Source organism: Papilio polytes, unplaced genomic scaffold (genome assembly GCF_000836215.1).
Source record: "Papilio polytes unplaced genomic scaffold, Ppol_1.0 DF822289.1, whole genome shotgun sequence".
Lineage (NCBI taxonomy): Eukaryota > Metazoa > Arthropoda > Insecta > Lepidoptera > Papilionidae > Papilio > Papilio polytes.
The window spans coordinates 319,092-335,002 of record NW_013526915.1 but is presented as its reverse complement, the minus strand read 5'-3'; the positions used below and the strand labels follow the sequence as shown (position 1 = coordinate 335,002).

The 15,911-nt window shown below is 33.3% G+C and overlaps 1 protein-coding gene across 1 annotated transcript in view; it reads right to left on the bottom strand.

Annotated features, from left to right (window-relative positions):
* The window catches only part of LOC106106168 (protein held out wings), a gene marked incomplete at its 3' end in the record, with an annotated part of 58,696 nt that overhangs the window by 13,379 nt on the left and 29,406 nt on the right, over positions 1-15,911 (bottom strand). Inside the window, exon 2 of the mRNA XM_013286715.1 lies at positions 2,836-2,969. Coding sequence (XP_013142169.1) covers positions 2,836-2,969 — 134 coding nt within the window. The remainder of the gene's footprint in view (positions 1-2,835; positions 2,970-15,911) is intronic.

Below are 15,911 nucleotides of genomic sequence, written 5' to 3'. Positions count from 1 at the left end.
TTTGCGAGCGAATAAAACGCCAAAGTAAATATTCCCGTTCTAGTTCTTGGTATGACGGAAATGATTTTTATTGTTGGCATTTTTTTGCATTTGCATTTGAAATCATGATCCGACGAAAGAGTGTTGTCTCTTTCACACTCGATTGAATTTGTATTGATGCCTTTGGTAAATCATCAGAGACGTACGCACTTCTAAATTTGAGGACACAAACGCATAGAAAAAAGTTATAGAAGTACTTTCGAATGTTCTAGACTTTACAATCCGCAGTATTGCTAATCTTCTTTGAATGTTGATTTGAAAAATGCTTATTTAAATACGATAACTGTTCCGAGAAGTCATTAACTGCAATTACTTTGCGAATGCATCCTTGCGGCTTCTTTGATCGGTAATACAATATTCGATTAATGTGTAGATTTATGGTCACATTGTTACCGCCCTTGACAATTATCCCGATACTCACGAAGAGTCATCGCCATTACTAGCTCACTTTACGTTCGACCCTAAGTTACGGTGACTAAGCCATAGTCAACCACGCTGGCCCACTACGGGTTGGTTGACTTCACACATATCTTTGAATTTCTTCTTCTCAAGAAGAGTGACGAATATTGATTACGAAATTCTAATTATTTAAGCCAAATTTTACTGTGAAAGAAAAACTGATGACGTATAAGATTAGCTCTACAAAAATACGGAGCAACCGATGTAAAAAAGCCAACGCCAACTCCATATAAGGACAGTGACTAAGCCGCGCGGATGGCGCCAACAATCGTCCACTAACAAGCGACTAAAGCTTGCGAACTGAACGTTCAAACAAGAAGGCCTTTATTTATGATATGTTTTTATAAGATCTAAGGGCGCACAGCTAATCAACAAAAGTCTACGAGATTAATCACTATAATCAATGAACGAAATCATCATCAAAGAAATTCCAGATGTGACTGACCCTTGATTAAGAGATGCGTAAAATTAGATACTAGTTTGTCTTGAAGACATATTTATATTAAAACAATTTATTTAAAAGTTATTTTATTAACCTTTTTGGTATAGATAAAGAATCGTTATACGGGGAACTTTCATAAAAAAATAATAAAGTTTTCAGTTAAAGTATCTGCAAAAAATGGATAAGCGGAACGTTAATGCAAATATTAAAGCACTAACTTTCGCCCGCGATTCCGTCCGCGCGGAATTAAAAAAAAAGTGAGTAGCTTATGTGTTCTTCCAGAGTATCCTCTAAATCTGTACCGTACCAAATTTCACTGAAATTCGTTTAGCCGTTTAGGCTACAAACTCTAACAAACATCCATCCATCCATCTAAACTTTCACATTATATTAGTTAGATAGTTAGATTAGAGCTATTTCTAAATTTTAATAAAAAACATTAATTTACAAATAGTATTTAATAAACCAAGTAGAATTACTATGAAGTCTGTTAACTTCATAAACTTGTTCGGGTCAGTCACTTCTTAAGCATATATCACAGAGTACATTTAAAACAGATCTCTTTCACAGATAGCGGCCAGTAAGGCAACAGTAGGCGCTAGATGGTGCCGCTATGAAACATGTTATCAAAATAAGCCTCATCAGTCGCAATCAGATCTCTTTTATGTTTCAAACAGGGATTTAGTTACATTCATTGATGTAACAAATGATTCACAAGTCAACGAACTCTGCCTTAATCGTATCATTCGTTAAATTTATGGAGATGGTGGTTATAAACCACAATGAATGAAAGTTAAAGTCGAAGGTCTACGTAGGTAGCGAGGTAACCCTGACATAAGTCACCAAATGTAGAAGCTTACCAACCTTGCGTTTCTATTTATATGTACGCAGTATCTCCCTGTGATACCTGCGTTATTTATCTCGATCTAAAATGTAATGTACCAAATAGACTCTTTAAAACAAATGACATAAATGATACTTAAGATAGCTTTATTAGGCGCAGAGATTTTATTTTTAAAGCGTAACATAACAGTCTCAATTAAAAGTCACCGGTCTATTCCGTTATTTCAAGGTAATTCATTGATTAGGTGATCGAGTATTTCACATTTGAATATTGCGTCGAGTTCAAGGGCAACGTATACGGACACATAATAATTAAAGCAGGAAAGCCTTATTATATGCACTAAAATTATTACTACATGTTATAGTCCAAGTAAACTTTGGAACACAGCTATAAACGGAACAGGTTTTGTATAACGTTTGTTGATCTAAATAATTTTCTATTGTTTACCTTTTAAAACACAAGCTTTTAGAAGTCAATTGCTTACCATTCTTAATTAGTTTTCACCGTTATAGAATGTATTAAATGTTCATTTTATTTTGTGAATATAAAAATATGAAAAGTACCGTTGTTTTAAAATAATAAAAAACTTTCTTCAATTCCTACTTTAAAGCTATGAATATTTTATTCACTACGGAAAGATTTTTAGGAATAAAATGGACTTTCTCCTACAACATGCAGAATTTTTCGCGAATTTTTACACAGAGTTAAACACTGTTAGACTTGGACTTCGCAAATAACTGGCAAGTTTTTCATAACGTATTTTATCTCTTTTTATTCGAATATGACACATAATATTATCCAACTGGGTATAAAACAAATTTGTTTCTTGTTATTTTGCAGAACATTTTATTTTGAAATTGCACTCGTTCTGGCTTTTAATAATGATTTCTACTTGACTCTACTTCTATTGACTTCTATTGACTTCTATTGACTTTAATATCCATTCATCTCTGTTCAAAATAATCGCAATACGCCAAGCTTAGAGATCTTTATACTTCACTATGAAAATGTTTAATTACAATCGGTTAATAATGATAGTAAAGGTACTTACATCTGGATGTTCTTTGACCGGGACGTATACTTTCTCTGTGAGTGTGGTGACAACGCCCTCTGCTTCCGGTAGAATAAGAGGCTCCTTTTTGACTCCATTTATTTGGAATAAACTCGCTCGCACTTTCGCTATTTCTGTAAAGAAAGCAATAAAAACTTTTAGTGTGGCCTACAACATCTGCGGCAATAAATTTCTTAGATAAAACCTGTCATATTAGTTGCGATAATTTTAGATCCCCGCCCAAACGGTTTACTGGGAAAGATAAAATTTAATGTGTCGTTGCAGGAATTTATTAGCATTTGGATATTATATCAGATGGCTTACAAGAACTTGGCTTCTGTAAAATCTACGTGTAATCATGCCTTTCGTACTTCTATGTGATGTGTCTATGTGGGCTTATCCAAATCTCCAGAAACATGTTGTAAACTATACTATTATAATAAAGCGTAAATACACACTACTTCGTGACGTAGGATTTCAGTAATCACAGCATATTTTTGAATAATTAGTTCTTTAATAAAAAGCCCTACACTAACGAAAAATTTTAGGCTATATATATTCACGCTAATAAACTCAGGGGATAATTAAATTGGAAAAACCTTCATATTGGAAAGTAACCATAAACTACAAGCTGCCAACATCAAGGAAACAAGAATGCCATGGTAATTGTTATCCAATCTCAAAGGAACATTTGAATTTTGACATTTGCAATTGGAAATTTGACAAATGTAAACAATAAAGTAAAGGTTTCATAATTTCACGTGGATGGAATGCACGGGAACAGCTAGTATTCAGATAAGAATGAAATAAGGCTAGGAGTAGTACAGGTACTCGTATATACGTGAGTATATATATACGATTAATTATACATATGGAAGACGTTATTTATATGCAAACGGTGTCGCAAAAACATATGGTCATCTACACCACCGGATATCAGCATGAGTCATATCACCTCATTATCTGAATAAGGAAGATAAAATCAAACACCATGTTTGTAAAGTGTAATGTAAACAATTTTAAATATATTCTCTAAGATGAAATGTATTTTAAAATATTTCATCGACATTCAAGCCTGGAATGGTGTTATATTACTTTTAGGCATTAGCCTCTTTTGACCTTTACAAGACCATACTCCACGAGATTCGTCCAAATTCTATAATGAAAATGTCTTACAAATGGTACGTACAAGGACATTGAGTTGATTTATGAAATTTACCCATTTCGTTTGCAATAAAACATTTTATAAAACAACATTTAGTGAATTCTAGTTCGTGTTATTTTAATCAGATGTAGACTGACGCCTGCTCTTTGTGCCACTCTTTTGGCAGCCTTGACAAATACACTAATAAATTATGTTACTCAAAACAGAACGGGATATTCGCAGCTAATTTGTGTAATTTCCTCTTGATTATGTTTTATGTGGTCACAAAAGGAACTCATTTAGCTCTACCAACTAATCATAACGAAATTGATGTAGCAATTAACATAAATAAATAATAATTACTGGGAAATCTACTTTAAATTATGATAAATGGTTGAACTCGATAATTTCATAGCAACAATAAATTGTTTGGAAGATCACACTTTGATATTCGAAGTTGGAATAACATCGCATCGTTTGCAGAAACTACAAATCTTTTCGATAATTATTATTCCGATTTAATTCTTAGGAATAGAACTGTGTGTAAACCGAATTTACTATAAAACAACGAATATGAGTATGTTTATCATTACTACTTGAAGTACACTACAATAAAATAAAATCCAACAGAATTTAGTAAGCCTCTTCAAAAGCACACAATCAAACGTATACCCAAATTCGAGAAACAAGGAATCGTTTCATGGAAGGCGAGTTACATATGGGGCCAATGAGGCGCTATCGAACACATGTGATCGCACACGGACTCCGGACCGGACAATACGAGAAGCTTTCACGCCATATAAGGCTGGTTGCTCACTCGAGCCGTTACACTGTCGCGCGATGATCGCCGTCGGATTATAAGTTTAATTGCTACATCTCTTGTAAGAGAAATATGTATATTACAATGTCCTTTACGAGAGGTTTATTCAATCCTTGAATTTTGGGGAAATTTTTAAGAAATGATAATCTGGCTTCATCTTTATTTATTTTATGTAAAATACGATTTTGGCGGAATTCAATGTGGTAGTTTGTTTTCTTTAACTGCAGAGTGCCCTTTAAATATGTACAGAGATTACAGATTTGCATTCTGCAGTCTTGGTCCATTCTCGCGTTGTTTACATCCATACATTTAATACGTCTTTGGTTACAAATAGTCTACGGACCCGATCGAGTCGATATTTCTTGACTTACATGGAAATGAAATCGAATGCAGAAACTACATCACAATTATTTCCGATATAGAGATATTTTTTCTAGCATATATATTTTCGTTTTGTCAGACCATTAACTAGTCAATAGGATTTGTACAATACTTGTAGTCAAGAATAAAGGCTGATCTAAATGAATCAACGAAACTGACCGCAAGGTCGCTTCTAAGTTTAAACCAAATAAAAAAAATCTTTACAATGTGTGACAGAGAACGTTGACGTGTGTCGCAACATGTAGCGGACGTTTGTACAATGCGGCCCGCCTTTGTGTTGGCAAATTATTCTTTGAAACAAAAACAAAGCATAATGGAGGCTGTTTTGACGCTAGTGATCTTTTACGTTCCTTCGAATGTCCGCCCGCAGACGAACATGTGTCCAGTTTGACTAATGATGCTATAGTTTATACAAGTTTAAAATAATATGTATAGGAATTACCTGTAAAACTAAGCAACAATTGCTCATATTCTATCACTTATCCACACTAATATAATAAAGCGTAACTACGCACTTCTTTGCGGCGTAGGATATCAGCAATCACACCATAATTTGTATAATTATTTCTTTAATAAAAAGCCCTACAATTACGACACGCTATTGGCTATATATTTTCACGCTCTGAAACTTAGGAGGTAAATAAATTGGAAAGAAACCTTCACGTTGGTAAAGAGACTATAAACTATAAACTGCCAACATTAAGGAATCAAGGTTATTATGGTAACGGTAATTTGGATATATCAATTGATTTGACATTGACAAATGTAAATAAAAAAATTAAGTTTTTATAATTTTATGCGGATGAAGCCGCACAGGAACAACTAGTTAAATCATAAAATACTCAGTATTTAACTTTATAAAGTACTTAAATCTACTACTAACATGTTAAACAGTAAAAAAAAGAATTTTACTGTAAAAAATTTCGTAATATACCAAATTCGTCAACCTAAGCTTTTTGTAACCTAATATGAATCACAAGAAACAGATTATTAGAAAATAATTGCATTATTAAGGTCACAAAGTGATGACTTTATTTAACATACAAGAAGGCTTAATAGACGATGTAAGTAGAGTTCAATATAACTTAAAATTCATTATCGCAAAATAATAAAGATTAAACCTCCAAGTGTATTTTAATAACAGGATTACAAAGGCAATAGTGTTAAAATGACATTATCTATTTGTTCAAATAAAGAAGGTTTTATATGAATTTAAATATTTGCCTTTGTCATTTGTTTGGAGTATTGTATACCAAACATCTGTAATCATTCTTAAAGGCCAGTAACATTTACGACCGAAAGTTACAGGTGAATTCACATTTGTTTTATTTTCAGCAAGCTGTTGCCCGCGACTTATCCAAGCGATATTTAAATAAAAAATCCTATAATACGCCTGTCTGTGTTAGGTCTATAACAGAATAACTACTACAATAGAAATAACAGGACTTTTTAAATAGCAGTCCAGTAAAAACGATAATTAAAAAAAATGGTATGACAATAAAACGAATAATACAAAAATAAATAAATATCCGTTACCGATCCCACAGATTCAAGTTACTGTAACTTAACGCCGGCCGATCAGTGTATCACTTGTAAACTTAGCTTATCGCGACAAGTGACGTTTTTTGTGGCCACTTCACAATGTCAACTATTGAGTTACGTCTCTAATTGCTTTTATTTCTTGCACTAACGAGCTTCTAGTTTTTTAACTTTATTTATTACAAGCGGTTGCTCGCGAATTCGTCTGCGTAAAATTAAAAAAAAATGTAAAAGAAGCCTATGTTACTCACAGATAAATTACTTTTCAAACGGTCTATGAATCTTTAAAATCGGACCAATTGTTTTTGAGTTACCTCAATATATGCAAAATAACAATTCTCTCCTCTTTATAATATTAGTAATGAAGTAAAGATAAAGATTAGTAAGCAATATTTAAAGAAAATTAAATAATTAAAATTCAAAAAGTAGAAGAAACAGTCATGTGACTAACATTTTTGTACAAAATGCTTTGATGACGTCATGGAGCTCAGGTCATAATACATATACTAGTGGAATGGAATTGTAGCTTGCGTGCCAGTTACTGGCTCAATGCGTATACACATGCCAATATGTTGCATGCAAGTGTGCATGTGTGTATGCCCTTATTTTATCGCACTCGACAGATTAGTAGCTAAAATATGTGAGACCTCATAGAATGTTTGTAAAGATTTATAACCTAGCGTGTAATGACCATATAAAATTAAATACAGATTTAAATCTATATAGCAATAGATTCAGCGTCGAAATCACTTTCGTTGTCGAAGTCGGCGCGCGTTAAACTGGATTGCATTCATACGTACTGCAAATTATGCTACAACGGCGTTATAACTGCATAATGTGGATGTTAAACATACTCTATTATTGTTTTGATTACGGACAAAATATCACGTTGCCTGAATTATACTCATTTGTTATCTCAGTTTTTCCAAACAGATTGAGAGGGATAGCAAATTTAAACAAGTGTTTTAACAGAAATCCAGTTAGGAATTCTCGAACATAACCTGTTTAAATAGTTACATTTGTCATTTCATGCATGATGAAATAAACAAATTTAAATCAAAGGGGAATCGACAATAAATTAATAATATCCGGTTTCGTTGCGCATATAAAAAACGCAACATGAATTAATTTCTAAGCCAACAAATGAGGCTACGAATTAGAACAATGTGGACGCGGGAAAGAATTCTCTCACAGCGCGAAGCGATGCATGAACAAGCCACGGTCAGTTAGCAAGAGTGGGTACTACCCCGACTTACCGTCAACAATCGAAACAATTGCGAACTTAAAATGCACAAACATAGAACATAGATGGTTGAGGTTTACGCTAATTTCTTGCCTATATAAGTTTTATGATACGTACAAAAGTGAAAACCGACCGTATGTGGCTTCCCTTAAGTCTGTAAAACACAGATGCGAAAGCGAAGTATAATGCCAGTGTACAACAATAAGATATGAAAACGTGCCACAGTTCAATCATCTTAGCTTATGTTTCGGGTAGTGGGATTGTCTGCTAAATGGGTTGTTAGATTGAACTAAATCTATAGTTCATAGTTTCATAGCTTCGGTTCCGGTTCGCTTTCGCGGCAATGTGCTACAAGCACTAGTCGATAAATTAGAATGTTCCCACATTCGTTAGCTGAGCGATGGCGGTAGGATGGCTTGGACGTGGCCGCTTGAATGCGGGACATTCAGCTCAAGGAGAGCCGGCTTGATGAGTTTGGTCACATTTATTACCTTTACGACGTTATGTGCAGGACTTTTTTAGGTCTGTAAGTACAATGTTAAGAAAACGTTGCATTTATACTAGATAACAGTTTAAAAAATACAAAACCGCGTATGATTTAAATATTACCTACTATTAATACGACATAACTTTGTAAAAAAAGAATATGGTCAAAAACATTTTAAAAATAACTTATGTTTTTTAATAACGCACATTAAATTTATTTATACATGTAATAAAATTGGAGTGCTGTAATATCAAAAGAAAAATTCCAGATTTAGGGATGTATTTGCATTGCTGATAACGAAAATCGCTTTTAAAAAACGTTTGGCTGTCTGTCTTGTTAACTAAATAACCTAACAGTGTAATCATACTAATACTAATATTATAAAGGTGAAAGTTTAGATGGACAGATGGACGGTTGCATGGATGGATGGATGGATGGATGGATAGATGGATGTTTAGAGTTTGTATCCTAAACGGCTAAGCGGATTTCAATAAAAATTTTGCATAGATGGAGAGGATAGTCTGGAAAAACACATGGGCTACTTGCATTTGTTTTTTCTTAAATTTCGCGCAGACGGAGTCGCGGGCGAAAGCTAGTAATGTAATAAATAATAGTTGTAACATATTTCACACACCTGTTAAGTTAACACTCATAAACTCAAGACCATAACTTTGACACGTCTATGAATCTACGAGTAAAGTGCAACAGATTGTAATTATCACAATGTTTGAAATTGTTTTTTTAACAACACTGGTAAAGGAGAATGAGGTCGCATAAATATCAGACTCGTTCTCGTAAGGGTGCGCCGAACGCAAAAAGATGTCTTGACTTAGTGTTACCACTATTAAAAAAAAGATACTGCTTATACTAAACATACAAGTTACAAAAAAGCTTTGTTATATTCGATTGTTATTAAATTTGAACGAAATATGAGAGCGAAGACACATTTTCTGTTCCAGAATCATTAATCAAAAAATTAAGAATAGTACTCTAGTTAAAAAATAACAATAATTTAAGTAGCGAAGACTCGATATTTTTGGACAATTATAACAATGATAGTGATATAAATCAAGTAATTACGTTTAATCGCCTCATACAGATTAAAAAAAGAAATGTACTTCAAGATGATAAATGGGACAGATAAATACAGGGTTGACTATTCCAACGCACAGTAGCATTAAAATAATACAATATAGAAACCAGACGAATGAATTGACATGGCCTAGTTTTCTTTAATTTCTTTGAAAGGCACTTAGGCTTAGTAGAAGTAATTTTAGACGTATGAAAATGTATAGAATTTTATTTCTCTATCTACATGTACATCTATACGTTAGAATAACATGGACGTCTTAGAAGAATCATCGAATTACATTTAAATTAGGACTGTATAGAAGCATCAATTAATTTAAATGACAACTATGAAAAGCTAAACACATTGTATGAAGAACAAACATTTTAAGCTTCAAACACATTTATCGGAACGAACACTTTTAGTCTCGATAGCAGACATCCTGCCACAATCAAGTGCCTTGTCAAGGATGTGTTCTTGACTTTATAACTTTACAGTTTAAATAATGAAATATCCCTGCTTCCAGATTAATTAAAAATGATTGAAGAATTTATGTATGACTAGCTGTTCGCGTGCGACTTGTCCGCATGAAATTATGAACATTTTATTTTATAGTTTACATTTGTCAAATTATCAATAGCAAATGTCAAAATGACATGATATGACAAACCATAGCGATCTTACTTTCTTGATGTTGGCAGCAACTTATGGTTTCTTTCCCACATTAGGGTTTTTTATCCAAATTATTTGCCCCTAAGTTTATTGGCGTTAAAATATATAGCCTAAAGCGTGACGTAAGTGTAGGGCTTTTTATTAAAAAAAGAATTATTCATAAATATGCTGTAATTGCTGACATCTTAGGCAACAAAGAAGTGTGTGTTTACGCTTTATTATAATAGTATAGATATAGATAGATAGTATAGACAACACTTTATTCCATCCACATAATTGAGTTATCAAATCTTTTAAAACTAACGATGTTTTTTTAAGTTAAAATTGATTAAGGAATTCATTACATTAGGGTTTAAATAGTGTATAAGCTGAATATAACATGAAAGCAAATCGTTCTTTAAAATATGATGAAATCAGTAAAAGAGTGATTGAGAAGACTTGGTTAAGCACATGTTAAAAATGCTTTAAGTCATTAGTTATACAAGAACAACCTTTACTTCATTCAATTTTATTGGAAACTGGGACATTCTTTGATATTTAATAACAGTAACTATAGAGAATTTTTGTTAAATAATCTTAAGTATCTATTTTACCAGCACTTGTAACGTGTTAGAAGTCAAGAGCGAACATTTTAAGGCAGCTTCGAAAACTTAAGTGGCTTTTTTGTGTTGCATGTTAGACGCACTTTAGTTGTTTGCCCTTTAGTAAATTAAATACGTGAACTTTGGTAGGGCAGCAAACTAAATTATGGAAGTTACAGACTTATATTCTGTGAGATATTTATAAACTATTCACTGCTGTTCTAGTGAAATATTAAAAGGAATTAGAGCATCCAAGGCTCTTTATCCACTAACCGCGTATTTCTGGCTACGCCCTGTAAATTGTATAGTATTATGACTGCGATTTGCTTATAGAATAGTCGCGGTTGATGTCGCAGTGGAAAAAGACTCTACATGTCGAAATGGTAGCCAAATGCGACAGTCACGGGTCGTGTTTTCCAGGCCGTGGTTCATACGTGCTGTTTATTCTGCATACACCGTGCCGCGGTTGACGGTTCTTTTATTACTGCTATAAACGCGTTGTAGTAAAGCGGCGATTTTAGCTGATTTATAGTCTAATATTTATTTTTCACGGTTTACTTGCGAGGCCGGGCCGCACGTAAATATAGAACGGGTTTAGAGGCGACTCTAACAATATGGATGCATATGTCATCAATTCTAATACCTTCTAGTATGTAGATAATTTTAGTTATTTTGTATACAACACTACTGTTGCATTACAAATAAAAACGATTGTCACAGATATTATACCGTGCAAAATACTAAGATATTAATATCTCTATTCGCACAACAGTAGTAGGTAATTAATGCAAACCGCATTCTATATCTCATGGATAGGCGTGTTCATAGGAGCAGTATCTTAAAAAAATAGAACAACATCTCAATTTCGACATTTGACAGATTGTCAAGACACTATCCAAGGTCTTAGAAGACAGTATTCCATTGTCAAATATACGACCACGCTTCCTCAAATCTCATGAGCATTATCCTGTCAAGACAAACACGCTGTATAATAGTGAACTAGTTGTTCGTAATATAAACAAAGATGGCGGCCGTGTCGCGGCTACGCGATACGCAGTTCGATTGTAATATTTTGTTCGATTTATAATACAAAATTTATAACATCCGCTTGTAAACCTTAATAAACCAGCAAAAGGGAAAACTATAAAATTTTAATAACTAATGTTTATGTTGAAATTATATTGCAAAAATAGGAACAGTGATCTCGTAACAAGAAAACTAGACATATTAGATGTGGAAAACATAGAATACCTCTTAAACTATACTATGTTGAAATTATTTTTCGAACATTTTTCGTATTTCGATTTTGACATGATCAAGAAGGAGGTGATGACTGAGATGACGGATGATAGAGCTATTTGGAGGACGAAAACCCGGTGCTCCGATCCTACGGGAGTAGGATAAGGCAGGGGAGATGATAATGATGATGATTTTGAAGCAAAATCGGTAAAAATACACGAGTGGCACGGGTTATAAGTCAACTTCATTTATCAATCTGTTATAACAATAATTTCTTTCAAGTGTTTATATTTCCTATTAAGTTTTCTAAACATTTAGCTCACGATACATTACTGAGAACGTTGAATCATATCGCTAACATATACACACATTGTTTTATTTTGAATTCTTTCTAGATTTGTTAGATCGCTGAATAAGTCTGATCCAACATTTTATATCCTGAACTATGCTCCTTGATTACAATTATGTTCCTTGTATTGAAACAATAGCTATATCAATAAATAGTTGCTATTTACAATAACAACATTTAACCCGTACACAATGGAGACAACACTTGACATCCACAAACAATAGAACTATCTCCTCATCAGTAAACAACTCCAATTGTTCTAAATAAGATCACGCCAACGCAAAACTATGATTTTGTCAAATGAAAAATTATTCAAATACAATTTCACTGAGATCAAATGTAATACAATATTCATGTTATTGAGAAACAAACATTCGATGAATCCTACGTAGACTATCATAACTCACAATTTTAAGATTTACACCTTTGTTTTTTTTTAATTATGATGCTTGATAAATGCTTGTTTCAGGATAGATTTAAAATAACGTTATAAAAGCAATTAGATTTATGTTGTTGAGATTCTCATGTATGATAACACTAAAATAATCGTGTTAATGTTTAAAATTAAGTCCCAAAAGGGCGGCAAATAGAACATAAAGTTACTGGGTACTAATAATCGATGAAATTTATCGAATAGTAAAAGTAAAATGGCATAATAAAGGCCAGCAACTCATCTGCAGTTCTACCGATACTGCTGATGTCCGTTGTCGTTGGTGATCTCGGTGTTATAAAACTGTAATCTTATAAAACTGTACACTAAAGCAATGATAAATTATACATTACGAGTATATCATCCACAATCCACCCACACTTTAGTTAGGACTGACAATACTAAGGTGGTCACTTAATGTCACTTATTTCACTGGTATACACGTACAGAACTACATGATTTTTATTACACTACGTCAGTTGTAAATTGTTTTATTTTATACGTGTCATCTTGAATAACCCTCTGTTTATATTCCTGTCATTATATCTTTAATTTAATCGTGCCGAACCTCTAAAGTCGGTGGCTCAGTGGTTTAAGCACTTGATTTGTAATCTACAGGTCTTAAGTTCGAATCCCGCCATGTACCAATGTGATTTTCGATTTTTTCGAATTTTTACATGTACATAATTTCCCCGACGTTCTTACGATGAAGGAAAACATCGTGATGCAACCTGCACATATTGGCGAAGACATTCAAAGATAAGTGGGAAGTCATCCAACCGGCAGTGGGCCAGCGTGGTTGACTATGGCCTAGTCACCCTTACCTAGGATAGGCTCCGAGCCCCTCGGTGGGGACGTATAGTGAGCTAGTGAGCTGGTGATGGTAATGACGATGAATCTCTAAAAATCTAGAATAAAATCTCCGTTCTTTTTCTTTTTATGTGAGCGAAAGAAGATGAGTATTACAAGTTTTACAGCTGAGAGTTGTAAAGAAAACTTTAATTGTGAATTGATCTTCAATTTTTACTCGGCTCTCTCTAAATTCAGACTCTAATAGTCGATACCCTTAGTAACGGAGTCCCGTAAAACCCGATATGTTTTAATCATTTTATTATAGATAATTGCGTCAAAAATATTTGCTTATAATATATTATATTGCATAATGATATATTAAACATTCGTGGCAGTCGTTTAATATTTTAATTAGTATAAATTTATGGGATAAGTAAAACGTGGGCATATGTCAGGGCATTCTAGTGCCAGTCACCTCGCATGGCAGAATGATCTATGCGATTGTCCGAGTTAGACCACTTAAATATTATTCTAGACGTGTTAAATAAAGATTATCTTCACACGAAAAAACATTACATCATAGAACCGCTTTGGGAAACTGATGAGAGATTTTTTTAAATAAACACATTTGCCCGTGATAATCTCTTTACCGGCTATTAATGGCATACTTTACGCGTTTTTATTTTGCCTCACACTTTTACATGCTACTTAAAATTTCAATACAAGATCATACATAGTTAAAGGCACTACTAAAACCTCTTTTTTCTAGTATCAGCAATTTGATAAATGTTACTTCTGCGTACCAATAACATAACTAAATTTTTATACAACACAACGTTACTTACAATATGACATGAATTTGGAGTTTAAACATGACCTTAAAATTTACATTGTTACATATTGTCGTTTCGGAATTGCGCTGTTTGTCTTTCAACATGCTCGAAACTAAAGAGTACCATTGTCTTACACCCTAATTTAAGTCCACTTTCGTAAAAATGTTTGTCTCTACTTACAATGCAATATACTTTTTATTTAAAAAAATATCAGAATAAGATTCAGTTTGTAATGATGTGTCGACACCACAAATGAGGACGTCAGCTGACTGTGACGATTGTTAGACTAACAGCTAAGTAATGCTTGCTCGGAAGTGTTTAACCACAAACTACCGTCAACAGAACCGAGCAGATTCTTTAAACAATTTGTACAAAATCGGTGGGACTGTCTCCTGAACTAGTAATACTTGTGTTTCAGGGTGCAGGGCTTTCTCTTGTCAACAAACTCAACTCTTGTCAAACAACAAACAATTGTCTTGCGCGAGTTAAAGATTTTCTTTTGTAAAATAACTTTGGTAAACTAGCTGAATAAAAGCCGTAGCAGGGTAAAGTGAATAACGACATCTGTCGGATTACAAGCGCCAATTAAGAAGCGAAGCTTTCAAGAAATTCGTTTCAATATGTTTTATTTTTACGTTAAAACAATATTTAAATATTTTCTTACTAACATTCACTCTTACCCCATGTTATATTAGGTCTTAGCTTTAACTGGTTGGGACAAAGAAAAATATTCCGTTCGTCGACACTCGACTATCTATCTCATACTAGGATCCTGTACTTGATATGCATATAAGATGAAATGACTATGGACATAAGAACGCGGGAAAACTAAGAATTCATCATCTGCGACCTCGTTTTCTTATTTTACATACATGTAACATACAAACAATGCCTTCACATGACAAATGAAGAAACTCGTATATGTTATATTATTAACTTGATTAATTATGCTTTCCATTACTATGTTTAAATTATAATAAATGATTCATATTTACATTAATTAAATCACTCACGATACAATTGTACTAAAAGTTGTTTAACCACTCACCATCACCAAACCAAAGTTATCATGAGTTTTTATTGCCACAACATATACAATAACATATCATTAAAACTTCTTTCGTTTGTTAGAACTTAAGACAGATGAAAACATCTTTGCGGCTATTACGTTAGTACAAAATTACAGTAAGTTTATTATGACCGACTTCCCAAAAGAAGGCGGTACTCAATTTATCTGTATTTTTTTATCATAAATGCAGTAAAAAGTTAACATCAGTTATAAATATCATTTAGGTTTATTGGGGTGAATGCACGAATCGCTAATTATTAGGTCTATAGCTCGTGTTCTGTGAAATAATTAAATCACGGAACGTTTACATGCCAAAACATTAGTTCTAAAACGCGTTTACCATGCTTTATCCTCGCCACAAAATTCGTAAATATCTGCAAGCAAATTTCAACTCTATTCTAATGGAATACGTCTTCAATTCAAACGAA